General features: G+C 39.7%; 1 protein-coding gene across 50 annotated transcripts in view; it reads right to left on the bottom strand.

Moving 5' to 3' along the window:
* Positions 1–17,932, bottom strand: part of MAGI1 (membrane associated guanylate kinase, WW and PDZ domain containing 1) — a 597,869-nt gene that overhangs the window by 18,276 nt on the left and 561,661 nt on the right. For 9 of the 50 annotated variants that reach the window (XM_070576900.1, XM_070576874.1, XM_070576875.1 and 6 more), the window contains 6 exons: positions 15,289–15,508; positions 11,159–11,242; positions 7,946–8,037; positions 6,398–6,590; positions 3,634–3,927; positions 411–578 (listed from right to left, as the gene is read on the bottom strand). In XM_070576900.1, the coding sequence (XP_070433001.1) occupies positions 411–578; positions 3,634–3,927; positions 6,398–6,590; positions 7,946–8,037; positions 11,159–11,242; positions 15,289–15,508 (1,051 nt within the window). Of the gene's footprint in view, positions 1–410; positions 615–3,633; positions 3,928–6,397; positions 6,591–7,945; positions 8,038–11,158; positions 11,243–15,288; positions 15,509–17,932 lie in introns of all 50 variants that reach the window. The other 41 variants (XM_070576869.1, XM_070576897.1, XM_070576870.1 and 38 more) reach the window with 7 other exon arrangements.

The raw sequence follows: 17,932 nt of genomic DNA, 5'->3' as shown, positions 1-17,932 counted from the left end.
GTCACCATGTTATACAGTTAAATTTTAGGGATTGTTTAAAAAAATCATTAGTGATTTCCAGACAGAACATCAGGGGATCTTTACCACCTATATTCAAACTATTTTATTGTTTTAAAGATGAGGGCACCAAAACCAAAATGAATTGGGGAAAGTGGAAGATTTTCTGAAATGTTTCTTTCTGCCACAAGACAGGGTCACTGGGCTAGAGGATTAAGTAAAGAGGGTGAGGTAAGGTTTAGTAACAAGAGCTCACATTTGTTGGATGGGTATGTTCAGTTAGGGATGAATAAGGCTGCCTCTAAATCAACACTAATCAATTACATGAACACTAATTATAAAGAGAGAGACAGACAGAGAGAAAGATATAGAAAGAGACAGAGATAGAGAGAGACACAATAGATATACTTTACCATCCCCAGGAATGATGCGGAGGGTAACTGTGTTTCCCGCTTCCTTGATTAGGTTGACAATGTCTGAATGGGACTTGTTGGTGATGGAACATCCATTTACTGCCAAGATCCGGTCTCCTACTTTCAGCTTGCCACATCGGTCAGCAGGGCTCCCCTCAATAATCCGACCTATTTTGTGAGGCATAGCCACACATGCATTGCCTGCTTTGATATTGAGTTTTAATTTTTTTTTTTTAAGTTACGTGGGAATATAGTGAAGGGAGGAGAAAAAGGGTTGAAAAGGGAAAGAGAAGGTTAAGTGTTAATTAATTAAAGCATTAAGCAAATGTTATTAAAGGAGGGCTCTGCGCCGATGGTCAAAACATTGGCAATATTCAGGGCGTCTGTGTAAGAAGCTACTGCCCTGAAATGATAGCTCATTGCTGCAGTCCTTTCCTGATTCAAAATGAAAGGAAAACCCCAGCTTCCTGCCTTAAATCAATTACAAAATTTGGGATATTTAGCAACTTCAAAGATTCTCAAGAGCCCAAAAATAACTCGCCGTTGGCTTACTTTGGGACTGCAAATGTGAACTCCAGAGCTGGGATGGATGCTTTTATGCATTTTGTGTTCATGTCACTTCATTTTTTGCCAGCTGTTATTTAAGCTTCTGCCAATGTTTTGTTCTTTCTCCATTTAGAAAAATAATCACTGGGTGTCTGGTGAGGCATGAGACTCTGTAGCACCAAAAATTCAATCTGAAAACACCTAATGGACAAACACTTAGACTTTCTGCCTTCTATCCCGAATGATGGAAGCTTTAGAAAAAGGGCACAATTACAAGAGACGAGTCAAGAAAGCACCAACTTTGACACCTATTTTTCCTTTTACGACCTTCGCTCAATCAGCCTATTTCATGTGTTTTCAGGGTAGGGCCCAAATAGCTCACTAGCTCAGAAATCCTCCTCTTTCCTTACAAAAATCCCCTCAAAGGAATATGAACATCTAGTGCCTCCTTTGGCTGAGGACAGCGATCCAAAGCTAAGTTCCATTCATTCTTCAACCCTTTTCCTTTAATAATTTCCTTTCTCGTTATTAGCTACTACACAGCTACAACATGAAAAGCCAGGAAAACTGCTTTTGAAAAGAAAGGTTTATTGTGCACTTTGAGGCATTCCATGTCACAACCAAGAGCATGCTACCTTCTAGAGAGAAGTGTAAAATTGGCTTTGAGGCCTGACATAGGGTTTCCAGCTAATTGTTTACTGAGTTTCAAAGCTTCTCGTGCCTTTGCACCTATTTTGAGAATCTGTCTTTCTGAGGACTGTGAAGATAGTTATGCAGTTGAACCACCGTTTGGACAGGGTGACAAAATTAACATGGGAGACATTGAAACTAATTGAGTAGGTGCTTTCATTATAATTTGGACCTTGGGGATAAAATGAGCTATAATTTCTTTGAATTTCAGCATATTTGCCTGAGTTTGTAACACTGGATGTAATCTCAAAGTAAAAGAATTTTTAACAAGGAAGTTAAACAGTCTTTTGAAATCTAATAGGCAGGTGTGGTGAAAAGCTTCCATACTCAATTCAAGGTCTTGATGAAGTTCAGCCCATGCCCAAATACAACTGGCATGAGAAAGTGATCAAACAGCAGGTATGAGATAAGCTCTGCATAGCTTGGAATAGAAGTCTCATGCAAGGTATTAGAGAAAATTTAATTTGTTCATTGTAAGAGCCAGAGGAACACAATCAAAGACCAAATTGTTAGTGAAGACATTCAATATTCATTAAATAACACACAGCCTCCCACCTGCCATATTTTCTGTTTCATTCTAGACAGTGAAATTGAGAATTCCGAAATCCTGAGAACATCACAGGGTACATGAGGATGGTCAGATTGTGGATCTGAAGAAATAACTTTGGATTTCTCTGCCCCCTCTGCCTTTCTTTTTAACTTAAGCAAAAAAGTCTCCAAAATTAATTTAAAAACAAAAAAACCTTGCCTTGATGTCGTCACCCATCCATGACATGCAGTGATAACTTTATTAATGCAGCTCACAAAAGCGCTGTTAGTAATGGGTGTTTGTTACTGCAGCCACACATGCATAGACCTGGCTGACTCCCTGTCTCCTAACGAACGAACCTCAGGGGAAAATAGTTTTAGCAGGAAGCAACACACCAAGACTAAATGGAGATAAAGGGAGTTCTACTGGATTAGAAAGCTAAAGGGATGGAACACGCCTAGCTGATGTTAGCCAGCAAGTGACCTGGGCTACTGGTCATCAGACTCCTTAAGGATAAACCACTTGGGGATAGAGCTGAGGTAAATTTCAAAGTCTGTACAGCCCTTCCCTATCTCTCATCCTATTTCATATTAATTAACAAACGTGTTTGGGGAATAACAAATGACTTTTTATCTAATTAAGAAGGAGCACATTTTTGGAGTATATATTTTATAACCCATCCTAAGAGGAAATAGATTTATAGATTATTAGTTCCTGGAATCATCTGGGTTCCTATTTGTCTCTGCTGGTGCACCCAGCAGGGAGCTAACATTCTGAGAGGGTGGCAATTGCATTTCTTCATACTCTGCTGAAACCCCCAACATCTGGATGAGACAGAAAATCACCCCTGCTAGACTTGAAGGGCAGTAAAGACAAATGGTTCTTGACTCAGACTTTAACCAGATTCTTAACCAGGCAACAGTAAAAATATTATTTAAAATTAAAATTTAAAAACTTTAGATGGGGATAAAGTAGAGAAAGGACATAGATAAGGTGGAAAGGGCATTTCATGTAATATTTTTACTCCCTACACCCCCGTTTTTCCCTAGGCATTTTTAAAACCATATGCTTCTTTTAAAAACTCTTAGATCTTCTGAGGCTACTGCTATTAATGATATCCTATTCAGGATCCTGCAAAAGGCTTTCTCTGGCAAGAATTTCTCAGACTGTACGCTGTATTCAGGGGGTTGCTCTGCAAATTTCACGTTTGCTTAAAGTTGTGTGCATGTGAACAAGCATTCAGAACGGAAACTGAAGGGTTAAAAAAAAAAACAAAACCCTAACCTTCAGGAGGGGAAAAGCTACCAAATAAACTCCATCCCCAATTAAGACTTTAATTACCTGAAGCGAAAAGCATGAATGCATTTCTGTTAATGAGATTTTGGCCTTCTTTCACTTGCAATAGAACACTCCCCAGCATCCTAGGAAACACTAGGGAAAAGAATTGTCAACACTCACCGAAAGTCGTGCCCGCCTCGGGCCTGCTCACCGACGACACGATGACGAAGCCGAAGCCCTCGTTCTCCCCGCGCCGGATCTCCACGTCGTAGGGCTGCACCACGGTGCTCACCACACCGCTGCCACCGCCTCCGCCGCTGCCGATGCCGCTGGTGCTGCCACTGCCCGAGCTCACCGTGTTCAAGGAATTCTGGCTGCCCTGCGGGGTGCGCTTCTCCTCGGTCAGTGAGGCCGGCTGGTTGCTACTGTGATGAGATGAGGCTGGCGAGGGCACCTCGTTCTCTGTTTTGGGGACTGTATCAGAGATGCACCTCTCAGTTACCTGAATTTGCAAAAAACATGCCCTGCCACTCCTTCCTGCTTCTCCCTGCAACTCCACTATGTGCAAGAAATCAAGAGATGAACTGAGGTGAGACAGGACCTGGCCTCACAGAACTGAGATACAGTATAGGAATCTAAAACAGCTTCTCTTGATAAGTATTTACCTTTCAGTGTCTACTGACATCGTCCCGTGGGCAAACACCCAAAAAGTCACCTGAATTGTGTATCATTTATAACATACTGTATATATATATATCAACATCTACACTCAGGCTTAAGTCTGCAGCAAGCTCTGCCCTCTCCAAAATCTTGCCTGGTGCACAAGTCAAAGGAAAACGTACAGGAAGTAAGTGTAGGTGTGGTCTATACAAACGATGACCGCCATCTTTGCCTCAGAGATAGAGCCTTAGGCCGCACGTTCATATTGTCATAACCCTCAAGTCACATTTCTGCTCAGCTTTCCAAATAGCTTTGCTTTTGATTTTTTTTCCATCAGGCAAGAGACTGTAAGTTGACTTTACCATTAAGGCTGCCACATTGTGGGATTTGTGACACCTGTCAGAGGTATACCTTGTTTCTCTTCCTAGCTTCCAGATGTCAATTATCTACTCTGATCACACAACTAGATACATTAGCCTTCCTTAGAATTCTAGTTTTATTAAATTCCAGTTTTATTGCTTTATCCAGTGACAGGGTAAAGCACTCCTAAATAGCCACAGTAATAGGTGGGACCAAGTTAGGTTTCATGGAAAAAGCAAAACGTTTCCAAGTTTGGATATGACAATATTTATTCCTAAAAACTTCTCCCTTCATAGATTTCTTTTTTATTGTAGTAAAATATCCACAACATAAAATATACTTTTTTAACCATTTTTAAGTGTGTAGTTCAGTGGTATTAAGTATAGTCACACTCTTGTGCAACTATCACCACCATCCATCTCCAGAACTTTTTCATCTTCCCAAACTGAAAGTCAGTACCCATGAAACACTAAACATTTCCCCTCCTCCAGCCACTGGCAACCACTATTCTATTTTCTGTCTCTATGAATTTGACAACACTAGCTACTTTATGTAAGTGGAATCATATAATATTTCTCCTTTTGTGACTGGCTTATTTCACTTAGTCTAATGTTTTTTCAATAGATTAATATGCCGTTGACCCAGAGCTAAAAACTCAAAATATTTAAGATTTTAAAAATAAATCTGAAACAAAAAATCACATTGTTCCAGAATTTTTATTTGCGCCAGTGAAGTCAAAGTTTTCATCTCATCTCAAAAGCCATTGCTAACTGACTGCTATTGGCTGCATGAAATACAATGTTGAGAGAGGGTCGGAGGCCAGAAATGAGCTCTAGGGTCATAATCCACGACTAATTAACACTGTTTTCCATGGCTGCAGTAGGCAGGACTCTCACACTGGAATCTGATATATTAACTCTGTAATTAATTATATACCATTTAAATGACTTATACGAGTTTTTTATTTTAACAAGGTGCCAGTTAATTTTATCTGATAAGTATCTGTTTCACTAATATTAATGCTATGGAGAATTCACAGTATTTCATGTCATACTTCTTCAGTAGTTCAACTGATACAACACTTAATCTGCTTCTTCTGCATTGTGGGTTCCATCTTGAATATTTTGAGGTGGGGGCTGCAGACAAAGGTGAACCACCATTATGTGTGCTTGCAAGAGGCTGCAGAGTGAATGGAAAGGACAGACGTTTACACAATGAGCTGTCTCACAATGGCAATCTGTAAATCATGATTCCCAAGAATGACAAGGAAGAAATGCTAAAATCTGAAAGCAGTTGGAAGAAGGAGGGAATTTCTGAGAGTTTCACAGAGGAAGGTTAAATTTAAGTTGGGCCTGAAAGAATATACAGTATTTTGAGAACTCAAGTACTTGGAAGCTTGCAGGCAGGAGGAAGGAATCAGAGATGACCCAGAACTGGCCAGCTCTACAACTTTCTTGTAGAAGAAAAACAAATCTCAGTTTAATACATATGACAGTCAACAAGCAAGTAAGGTATCAATAACTATTTTATGAGCTTATTTTGCAACACAAACTTAATTTTTGTTTTTTAATTTGAAGCTACAATTTTTCTGACTGTCATAATGACCTCTTTTATTGAGAAATATCATCCAATGAAGAAGGTGACTAAGTTCTGGCTGGCAAGGAGATGGGGGGAAGTAACATATATTCAACTAGTCCTCTTCTAAAAACCTCTGCTGAACATGCACCAATGGCACACTAAAGTACTTTTGAATGACAGGTGTTGTGCAGGGTTTGAGAGGAGCAAACCATCTGGAAATTCTGAGCTTAATCACATTTGAAAACATTTGCTAAAATAGATGCTTGGAGAGGCGGACACAGGACAGGGGTCTTCTCTGTGCATGAAGTGACAATGCACTGTCTGAAGGAATGAATGAAAAACGTACCCGCAAATACCACTTTGCGCCGCACTGTGAGGTTGACGTGGCCTTGCTTGGCAGCTTGTTGCATAAGCTGGACCACAAGCTGGTGTGATTTTCCAATTACTGGTGTCCCATCCACACAGATTAATTCATCCCCAGACCTCAGGCGGCCGTCTGTATCAGCAGCACCCAATGGGACAATGTGACCAATATAAATCTGTTGAGCAATTGGATCATGGATGAAACATTAACCTTTTGGTTTACTATTATACTGATGGCCTTCACATCTCTTAGAACAACTACATTCATTCATTCATGTCTGCATTCATGCCACAAACATTTATTAAGCACCCACTAGGTACCAGGCATTGTGCTAGGTGCTACAACAGTTCTTAAATGGTGGAAAAAGTAACTATTTCTTGTTTGGTTCCTTGACATTTATCTGTGATCTGGTGTGACTCATTCTTTTTCCCCTTTGCAGAAATAAATCACTACTTTTCTTTAAAGGGCCGGCACTGTGGATAGCAATACGGAATGCACAATAAATATTGTTAAATCAAAGAATGAATCAAGCAAAGTCGTTTGACATCTCCATTTCTGCATTCTTTTAGCACCTGCTTGCAGAGCAGTCTTTATATTTAGGGTCTTGTGTTATATTTACCATTCACTAAACTTTAGCTAATATATTTGTGCTTTCCTTCCCTTCTCAGTAGATAATACATGCTATAACTACCTTTACATGGCATTTATAGTTTATGAAGAACTTTGACAAAAGGCTAGTTAAGAATATGAACCCTGGAGACAGACCCTTTCCAGTCCCTCCATTTACTAACTCAGTGAGCTTGACCAAGTTAATTAACCTTTCTGTAGCTTTATTTTATGATTTGAAAAATGGAGATAAATTCATAGATTTGATGGCTAAATGAGAGAATGTACGTTAAAAGCCATTAGCACAGCATCTGGCACATAGGAAGCACTAAATAAATAACAGCTATTATTATTATGAGGGAATTAACAATACTTATCTTTAGTTCTCTTTTCTTCTTTCAAAAGAATTCTGTGATGTTACACTAAATTTATTCTAAAGGCACTTAAAGGTTAGTGCCTCCTGACCCTTGTCCAGGGTTCTTTCTCTACTTTTATAAAGACAGTGGTCCTACTTTCTCTAATCTCTCATAATGCCTTGTGGAGTCCTCTCTACACACTAGCTACTCAATATACAAAGCCAACTATCTGCCCACAGATTTAAAAGAACTGGCCAGAAGGATCAGGCCGCTGTTTTTCTTAGTTGATGCCTATCCCTATTCTGATTTTTGGTTCTGTTTTCTTTGACGGAGAGCTCCAGATCCTGCAGCACCACTTTTCACAAACACACATTTTTTAGAAAGGATTTAGTCCCTTCTTTCTCAAGATACAAGGAGCTCTACAAAATCCAAGGAATAAGCCCTCTGGCTGGAGATGAAATAGTACTACACCTAGCTGGACTCAAATCTTGGTGATTTGTCACTGCTGACAATTTGCTTTGAAGTCTTAGAAAACGGCATTGGAGGGAGAGGCAGACAAGAGACTCACAGGTTCCCCCGGTTCATTTCCACCCAGAATCCTAAATCCAAATCCAGTCTCTTTTCTCCAGAGGAAGATGTCCTGTTCTTGGTAATCTGGAACTGCAGAGAGGGGAAAAAGAAGAGAGAGATTATTTCTCAGATACAAGTAATCATACTGCTATGGTGAACACACTGACAGGACTAGTACTGATGATGTTTGACCAGATGACAGATTTCCAGCACAGACAAGGAAACAAAATAATCTGGACAAGTGAAACAAAAGAGGGCACTGGATGAAAGTAAACAGTGCAAAGAGTCATTGAGCCTAAGTTTTTTCAAAGGACTAATCACTGTTTGATAATTTTTAATCAAGTCCAAGCCATTATCCCTGACTAAGCCAGAAGTCAGTGTTGACCTCTCTTCTCAGTATTGTTGCAAGGGGAATTAAGTAAATTAAAATTATCATGCATTGCACCACAATGTGGGTGTCCATATCCAAGAAGAGAGCTCATGTGAAGTCACAGTGACCTCTGAAGCAGAGGCTGACTCTGAGGATGTAGAAGTCCTCTTAAGTCATCTGATGCTATATCAAGTAGAGAATGAAAGAAAACAGCTTAGGTTAAGAAGAGTTTTCAGGGGCTGGCCCCATGGCCGAGTGGTTAAGTTCATGCACTCTGCTTCGGCGGCCCAGGGTTTCTCTGGTTCAGATCCTGGGCGCGGACATGGCACCGCTCATCAAGCCATGCTGAGGCGGCATCTCACACGCCACAACTAGAAGGACCCACAACTAAAATATACAACTATGTACTGGGGGGACTTGGGGAGAAAAAAAGCAAGAAAAAAAAAAAAAGAAGATTGGCAACAGTTGTTAGCTCGGGTGCCAATCTTTTTTTTTTTTTTTTTTTTAAAAAAGTGTTTTCCATTTTTTTTAAAAAAATCACTTTTTCTCTTATAATCAAGACCAGCAATGCGAATAATTTGATGTTAGATCATTTTTGCCAAAAAAGTTACTCTAAACATCCTAACATTTCCAGATTTACTAAATTGACTATGATTTTAGTACCATTACCAGAAAGCAGCCAGCCTTCCCTATCCTTGAAACCAATGATGACAACAAAAATGTTCTGTATCAATGAACCACATTTCAATGCTAAAATGACTGACTGTTTTACTGGAGAGTTTGCCTATAATATTTCAAAATTATAAGTATTAATTTATTATCCAGTAACTTGATATTTTACTTTTAAAACTCAGTAATGGTCCAGGGCTTTAAAATAAAAATCTCATTTTTTAAAAGAAAAGTAATTTCCACAAGAAAATGCTTACTGTACATAAAATTGTTCTTTATACCACCCTGTTAACTAAGGTAATAAAAAGCGGCTATTTCTATTTAATTCTTATTTAATATTTTAATGTATACATAGTGTGTTTTATGGTCTCTAAAATGACATCTATTTAAAAAGAAAAAATATAGTTTAGTGGCAATGAATCCTAAAGGAGATTTTCAAATACTGTTCTGCAGACTTTCTGGTTCATTTAATTAATTGGATTTTGGGCTGAAGGAGTGTGTAGGCCTGAGAATTTAATTCTTGTCTTCTCAAATTTTGTACAATGGGATAGGGAAGAAGAAGGCGGTTGTTTAGATTTCTAGTTGGCGAGAGATAGCCCTTTTTAGTGACTCACCCACAAGCTTACAATGTACAGTGAATGAGTATGCCAAGAGAGAGGAAAGAAACTAAACGAACAGGTAAGTAGAATCCAGAGGAGTTTGAATGTGATATTTTTGCTTGAGCTATCTTAACGCCATGGCTTTAAATGGTGTTTTTTATCCAATGCCCTTTTAAAAATAATTGCTGAGGTTAAGCTGCAAGACGCTATGGAATATGGAGTTAAACTACATTATAGGACTCTCATAAACAATTTGAGAATGATATTTTCTTGAGCACACTAAGGTAACAATATTTTCTTTCTGTTCGAGTAGCTGGCTAAAGGGTATTTGCTGTAATAGCCTCATTGAAACAACAAATTAAATCAAGTTGGGTCTCCATCTTCGGTTCACTCAAGCAGGAGGATTATTACCAAAATAGACCACGGATGCTTTCCAGCCAGCACTAGGTTCCTGGCAGAGTCTGCCTGAAGTCTGCTGAGCCTTTCTGTGAACAAGGAAAGAGCCTTTGCAGAGACTTCCAGCCCAGACCCATTTTTCTCAGCATCATTTAACACAGGAACACTTGCCCATCCTACAGTGACACCAAATGTAGCAAGTTTCTGCCTTATATTGCTCATTTAGGTATAAGCTAACATAATATGGGTGGTTGCGGCCAACAGACTTAGGCTTATCATACAGTTTAGTCCATAGAAAGAAAGCATTTGTTTCTCTCTGAGAATCAATGGGAAAATGGCAAATTTATGTAAAGAGCTTCTTGTTGAAAAAGAAGATGCCCAATGACACTGAGGATGTTGAAGATGCCAGTGATGCGCCAGGAAAACACAGACACAGACACGATACACCAAAACACAGACAAGTTACAAAGAAAGTCTTTTGGCACCTTAACTTTGGCATTTTAACGATTCTACTCTTCCACCAACCAAATGCCACGTATACAAGAATATACTTCAGTGATAAATCAGTCCTGCTACATATTACAGAATTATAGAATTTCTCTCTTGTGTGTTCTGCTGCCACTTCTTCCCAGGGGCAATGAGGTTTCTAAACGACTCCCCCAAAATACTTTGTTCTCTTATTTCAGGCAGATTTTATTAGAATTAAATTTTAGGAGGCAGCAGGGTAGAACCATCTTTCTGATATCAATATCACTTTTTCTTTTGAGTGAAGCTAAATCAAAAACAGCTAAGAAAATCTTGTCTAGCTTTCTTCATTTTTAAGCCCTTGCATTGGGGACAGTCTCAGCAGTTAATCTCCTGTGGTAATGCCAATGACAACTCAACAGAGCGGTCAAAAGACTTCCTTTGATAATTAGGAAGAATGGAATCACCAGGTTCGCAGAGAAAACTCTTGGTATTTCCATTATGACAGACACACGTTTCTAGACTTGGTGAAAACACACCTATCATTTTCTATTTCACATTGTCTTTGGTCTACGCTTGGTCAACAAAAACACCAAAACACTTCCTTCATGGTATTTCTCTTTGTGAGTTTTCCCCCAGCCTCCCAGACCAATGGGAACATCAAACAGGATGAATAATAATGGAGAAATAAAAGTTTTCAGCAGATCCTTACTCTGACATTCTCCAAAATTCGTGGAATTGATTTCTCTTTCTCTTTCACCCTTGCTCAATCCCGACGCAGGCGAAGGTGACATAGCTGGAATATTAATTTCACAATTTTGCAAAGCTTAATGTATGTGCTTTCTCTTAGTTCATTTTAATTTAGTTTTGATTGATAAGGAATGAGCAGTTAAGCTTTCACAGTAAAGGTCATGGCTGCTGTGGATTTTAAAAGACTATAGTTTGATTCTGTTTTTCTTTTTCATTGTGCTTTTCTAGTCAAAAAGCTAGAATTTACAATTGTACCACTGAGAATTTCATAGAATTACCATTACCATCTTAGACTCTTCAAATTTAATTATACCCTAAAGTACACATTCTTGTATGACTTTGTTTTAATCATGTCATGAACTTTAGGTTTGTTGAAACTCTTCTTTCTTTTTGAAAAAAATTAAGTATACTTTTGTCACTGCCATACTACAGCATTTATTTAAAAGAGTTTCAAGTTTCTGACGGAATTCATTCTTGTGCTAATATCTGTTCAGATGAATTCTAGGCAGTTCAACTGGAACAGTCTTTTATTTAGAGACACAAATCATCAGATCTGGACAAGATCTGAACAAACACACATATAAGAACTGTCATAACAGCACTTAAAATCTAGATGTACACTGAAGCTCTTTAAACTCCCTATGATAAAGGAGCCCATTCGCCAACTCCAAATTTGTAAACATGTCCCTCCTGAGCAGGATAGGTTTACAACATTGGTTAATATGACAGCTTTGACATTTTCTCGTTCCAAAGGATTTTGTGAACAAAGTTTCAACTGCAAGCTTTAGACTTTTTTTCTAGCAAACACTGATTGGATACTAGGCTGGTCCTCCTGAACATTCACTAATAAGATTGCATCAACATCATTTTTAAAGACATGTGCACAATTGGTATGTTACCTAGAGAAAATACAAAAGGGGCAACATGGTTTTTAAGGGACTTTCATGCTTGCGTTTGTTTTTAATTAAGCATTTAAGCCCTTCAAAGGAATTTATTAACATATCTGCCATTCAGATGGATTCATTTTGACACTGCTGTTTTGACAGATGGCTCTACCAAGAATACAGTATTTTGCACAGCATTTAGACCATGTGAAGGAATTTGATCAGAGATTGTGTTAATCTTAACACTGCTCTTCACAATAAAATGAAGTTAAGAAAGTACATTTTCAAAACAAAAAGGGAATAAAATAGTTCAATGAAGGTGCTACTGCTGACTTCAATCTTCCTGGAATACTTTGCTCATTTTAATATGTCTTGTGGGGAGGGATAGGGAATCACTTCTAACAAGGCTACCCTTTTTTTTTTTCCCCAAAAGACAAAATTAAAAAACAACCTAAGCGAACGGCAGAAACTGATCTGGGGTAAAGCAAAATACTGATTAAAAGACAAGATTGACGTAGGTTCATTTGTAGGTACTGTGAAAGAAGAAAATCTGTGACAGATACTGAATAATTACCATTGGGGGGAAGTCTCATCATTATCCTCATTTAGTAGTGAGGAAGAAATCCACGTGAATCTTAACATCAATTAGGTTGCTACAATCACTAATTACAGAGCCTCCAATCGCCAAGAAGAACTTGATGCTCATTTGTGCTGCTAAATCCTATTCCTTGCATGTTAAGGGAAAGTGAAGGCACAAAACTGGCCCTGTTCCAAATTGTCTGACCGACACCCGAGCAATCTTGATGCTTCAACAAGCAGCTGACTATAGCAAGAATACATATTTTTCTTATTTTTTTTCTGAAGAAAACTTTTTAAAAAGTTTTATTAAATACCAAATTCTCAAGAAATTTTGCTTCCATGAAGGTAAAAAATGGCATTTGAACTAGAGCCTCCTATTAAACGTTGTTAGTGCCGTCAAGCCTGACTCCTAGCAACCTGTGTACAGCAGAGCAGAAGTCTATCCGGTCTTTTTGTGCCATCCTCTCCACCTTCCAGTGCTGTATCAGACAATGCTCCACTGCTGTTCACAGGGTTTTCACAGCAATGTTTTTGGAAGTGGGTGGCCAGGTCCTTCTTCCTAGTCTGTCTTAGTCTGGAAGCTCTGCTGAAACCTGTCCACCATGGGTGACCCTGCTGGTTTCTGAAATACTGGTGGCATAGCTTTCAGCATCACAGCAACAGGCAGCTGCCACAGTATGACCACCTACTGACAGGTTGGGGGGGGGGGCTTCCCTGACCAGGAAAAGAACCCAGGTGGCAGTGTTGAGAGCGCCCAATCTTAACCACTAGACCACGAGGCCTAACCTATTAAACGGATGCATTAGAATTGTCTGTTAATCCATCATGCACCCCATCACTTCAGAACATGACTTATCACAAAGAGTCATACATGGGAAGCTCAGTCATAAATGTGTGCTATACTGAGAAAAGCAGGGGCAAGTCAATAAAGGAGTAGCTCAACATCCACTGAGATTGGGCCATTGATTGGAGGAGCTGCACGGTTAGAGAGAACTGTGAAAGGACTGAAGAAATACTCCTCTCTGGAAAACACTTCTTCAATGAGATCACTATAGTGAGTGAGAAGACACAGTGAGAACAGACCCCCAGTTCACACTTAGCAACTACTGCTTATGAGGGGTGTTCCAGACGGAACTTCATTTCCTTTGGCCTGGAGTCAGGCATCCTCTTGGGACCTTTCTAGTCCAGTGACCAAATAAATCCCTTCTCAAATTATCTGGCTTTTGTCAGCGTAGTGAACCCTTGGCCAAAACAGTTTATTTAATTCCTCACACTGCTACAGTAAGGAGGCAAGATATCTCTCCCTTGAGGAGGAAAAGGGTGGAGAGACCCCTGAGTGACTTCTAAAATTTGATAGTCAGCAAGTCTCCAACTGGCCTTGTGCCCCCACCTCCTAACTGCTGAACTGCACCCAGTACTGTGGCCAACTTTCCTTCTCAGAGATGCTGGCCTCAGTCCCCTGTTCTGTTTGGGTCACAGAGGAGTTGCTTCAGCCAGCAGAGGAAATGCTTCATAGCCAAGTCCGAGTGGGTGGGCGAGAGGCTGGAGCACCTCCCACCACCTCTGTGCCATGACTCTCCATGGAGCTTTGCCTGAGAGAGAACCACAACTGTGGCTATAGACGAAACCTCTGCTGAGGGGGGCAGGGACAAAGAGGATGGCAAGACGATTCTCTTCTCTCTTGCGGTTTTCATTAGGCCCTTCACCAAACTTGGTCTCCTCCCTCATTAAACATTCTCTCCTATCCCTTGACAAAAAGAGAAAATGAAGTGCATGTCCTGCCTTGTTGCTTCATCCTGACCCATCACGCTCATGACTGAAAACGTCAGTAAGAGCAACAGCCAAAAAAGGGCCCGTTCGCATCTCATATGATTAAAGCATTTTAGGAACTTTCATTGGTAATGGTAAGATAAATGAGTATTATTTATGGTGAATCATCTTTGGAAATCATTTCTTAATAAAAAGTAAGAAATTAAACATGAAGGCAATATTAATCTTAGGTTTATAAGAGCCAAAAAGTTACGATGTACGCCATCACTAGTTAATATTTATGGAAAAGGTAAAGCCAAAGGAACATATTTAACCACAGTATCAATAATTAAAGCACAAACCACAAACTGCTTGTTTTTTTCTTTTTAAGGGGAATATTTAGAGAGACTAATAATGGTAAAAAAAAAAAATTGCCAGTATCCTTAAAATCTAAGAGTCCTCTAAGAAAGCATTTAATTTCTTCTCATTACTCATGCAATCCAAACCAATCATATTTATGTTCTATTGTATATCAGAGCTGTTTCACAAGAGCATGTCACAATCTCCATGTGGTGAAAAATTAATGAGACAGCAGCTCTTATCTTCTACTTCTTTTAACTGAAGGGAAAAATAAATCCATTTTTATCCAGGCCTTTTATGTGATGACTATCCATCTCTACCCCCTCCCCAAAGTGAAGACATAATGGAGCCCCCAAGAATAGCCAACAGATGCTATCGCTGCTGTGGGAAGCTTTCACCTCTCCCCTTGATTCACCTCAATCCAGTTTACACAATGGAAACCAATTTTCAGTAAGCCTCAAGAGAAAGTTGGAGCCCTGGGGAGGGGTCTTGGGAAGACAGGAGCCAGGGTGCTACTCACGTCGGTTTTCATACATGCTCCTGGACTGGGCCCAGATTTTAAAAGGATCTGGTTTTTTCTGCCCAGAGCTGTCGGTTTGGTCAGGAGCTGGAGCCTCTGCAGGAGGTGGGTACTCGGGGAGCACCTGTGTGCCGTGGCTTGGGGACGCCGTGTGCAGGCTTCGGTGGCTGGAGACACTGTGCTGAGAACTATTCTGGCTGTCTTTTCTTTCCAGTGGTTGCTGAAAGTAAGCAAGAGAGAGGGGCAAGAAGAGATTATTACTGGGTCTCTGAGTGGGTGTTTTCCACCGCTTGTCTTTGCTCAGCTCTTCTGCACACATACACATAAATATATCAACAACACTGTGGCCTCCACCTTTCTCCAGCTAATGCTGAATGCAGATAAATCCCCAGGTGATTGGCAGACAGGGAGAGGGGCGGGCCAGATGGAAAGACATAATCACAAACCATACTGCTCTCTGGGCTGTAGCAGAAAACAAATCCAATTTTCATCATATGTTCTCGGCTAAGACTCTGGGGCTGTTTATTACAAGAAGTATCAGTTTAATATCCTCAGTTTTTGGTTGATGTTGTTTTAAAAGGTCCTGGGGCGAGGGTAGAAGTGGGGAGAATGTAGGAGACTGTTGTAATTATTTCTGTGAGAGAGGATGGTGGCTTGGACTAGGGTACAAGGCCAGAGATGGACGGAAGTGGTCAGATTTTGGATATACCCTGATGGTAGAGCCAACAGGATTTGCTCATAGGTCCTATGGAAGGTGAGTGAGAAAGGAATCAAGGATGACTTCAAAGTTTGGGCCTCATCCAAATGAAAGACTGCAGTAGCCATTTACTGATATGGCAGAGAGAAAGGGGATAATTATTTGGGCCTGTGCAGTTAGAAGAGAGTTCAGTTCTGGGCTTATAAATTTGAGCTGCCTATTAGACATCCAACTGGAGATGGCCAGTAAACAATTAAGTACGTAGGTTTGAAGTTCAGGGGAGAGATACAAGAAGTATCAGTTTAACATCCTCATTTTTTGACAAAATACATGACACGAAATACTATGAGGTTTAAATGTAAGGCTATAATATCCAGAAGAAATACAATCAGGGCTAAAAACGTTCGTTGGGACTCTACGTCTTGCATCTTTCAATAATAAAATACTCAACTCTTATCTAAGGATTTTCCATCAGTTCTTCTAGACTATAAGAAAAAGGAATCAGATATTTTAAAAATCATGCTAGCATTATATGTGCACTTGTACTCCTAAGTATATAAATAACTATTATATGAAGAGCTTTCATAATCCTTAGCCAATCAATTTTGCAGGCATCACATTTCACCTCTTGATCTCCTGACACTACTGTTGGTTGAAAACCAAGATCGAACCTTATATATGGGTTGACCTCAGGGAGTCAGCCTTGTTAGATTTGTAACTTGTCCAATGTCCAAGTAGTATTCAAAGGGAAAGAGTTTCATTTAAATTTCAGTAGAATAAGCAGGTTCCTGTTTCTTAAAACTCACTCAGCAAAAGACCCTTCCCATTTTATGAAATGCTCTTTGTTTGATTGGTGATTCAACAAAGAGCAAAAACTAATGGGAGAAAAAATATTGGGTGTGATATAAAATAATTTCAGTTATTTTCTCCAGTAAAAGACTGTGGTAAGCCCAGGTGTTTAGTTTCCCCCATTCAAAACAATCCTGGAGTCTTGCCTCTCACAAACAGAAGCTATGTCTCTACACTTATCTGCTTAAAAGCATCATAAACGGGTAGAGGATAGCAAGGGCCCTCTCTGTCCTCTCTTACAGATCCTTATAGCTTTTTAAGTAGTTTATAAGATCTTTGACCCAGAGCATCTCAGTTTGCTAAAGTTCTTAACAGCATCAAAATCTTCCCCTTGGTCTTACAATCAATCCTATCAAAACTGTTGTTCCTTGCTCTCTCCTCAGGTATCCCCCATCTTTCATTCCTTATCTCAATGGAAATTTCCAAGGTCCCTTTCATTTAAATCTCAGGTCCCTCTATACTCTCTCTCTTTATATTCCTTGCTTTGAAATTGTATCTAAAGAAGCTCAAGGAGGACAAAAACTTCATCTGCCCTTGACTATTACAGACTACAGATCTAAATATAGGTTTTGGCAAGGATTCAAAGTTGAGGAAAATTGGGCATGTATTTCATGAAGGTAAGATAGACCATTTAAAATTATACTTGGTGTGCCTGTGGGAGAAATTTGAGGACCATGCTTTAGACTGGCAAAGAGGTCTTGGTAAAACTGTACAAGAGGCTTAATTCACTCAGACTCAAGAGGACAACAAACTCTAGTGAAGATGCCAGGAAAACACACTGATGTCTGGGGAGGAACAAACACTACCCTTAGCCCATGTCACCATTGTTCCCTTTTGAGGATAAAGTGCTCAGCTCAGACATGGATGGATCAGCATTCCAAAGACCTGGAATAGAACCTGGTTCTACCAACTTCCAAGTGTCCCCCCCAACAGTAAATTTTGCTCTCAGGGTCAGCCATCTGATTCCTGCCCAGAGAAGGTCAATACCTGCCTTCTTGCTTCCCCTGGAGACATGCTGAAGATTTTCAGAGTCAGAAAATGCTAATGACAGATACAATCCCCATTCCCTTTTGCATGTGCATGGGAGTTTGTTTTTCT

This window comes from Equus przewalskii, chromosome 15 (genome assembly GCF_037783145.1).
Source record: "Equus przewalskii isolate Varuska chromosome 15, EquPr2, whole genome shotgun sequence".
NCBI lineage: Eukaryota > Metazoa > Chordata > Mammalia > Perissodactyla > Equidae > Equus > Equus przewalskii.
The sequence above is the reverse complement of the archived record's forward strand: the minus strand, read 5'-3'. Positions and strand labels throughout refer to the sequence as shown.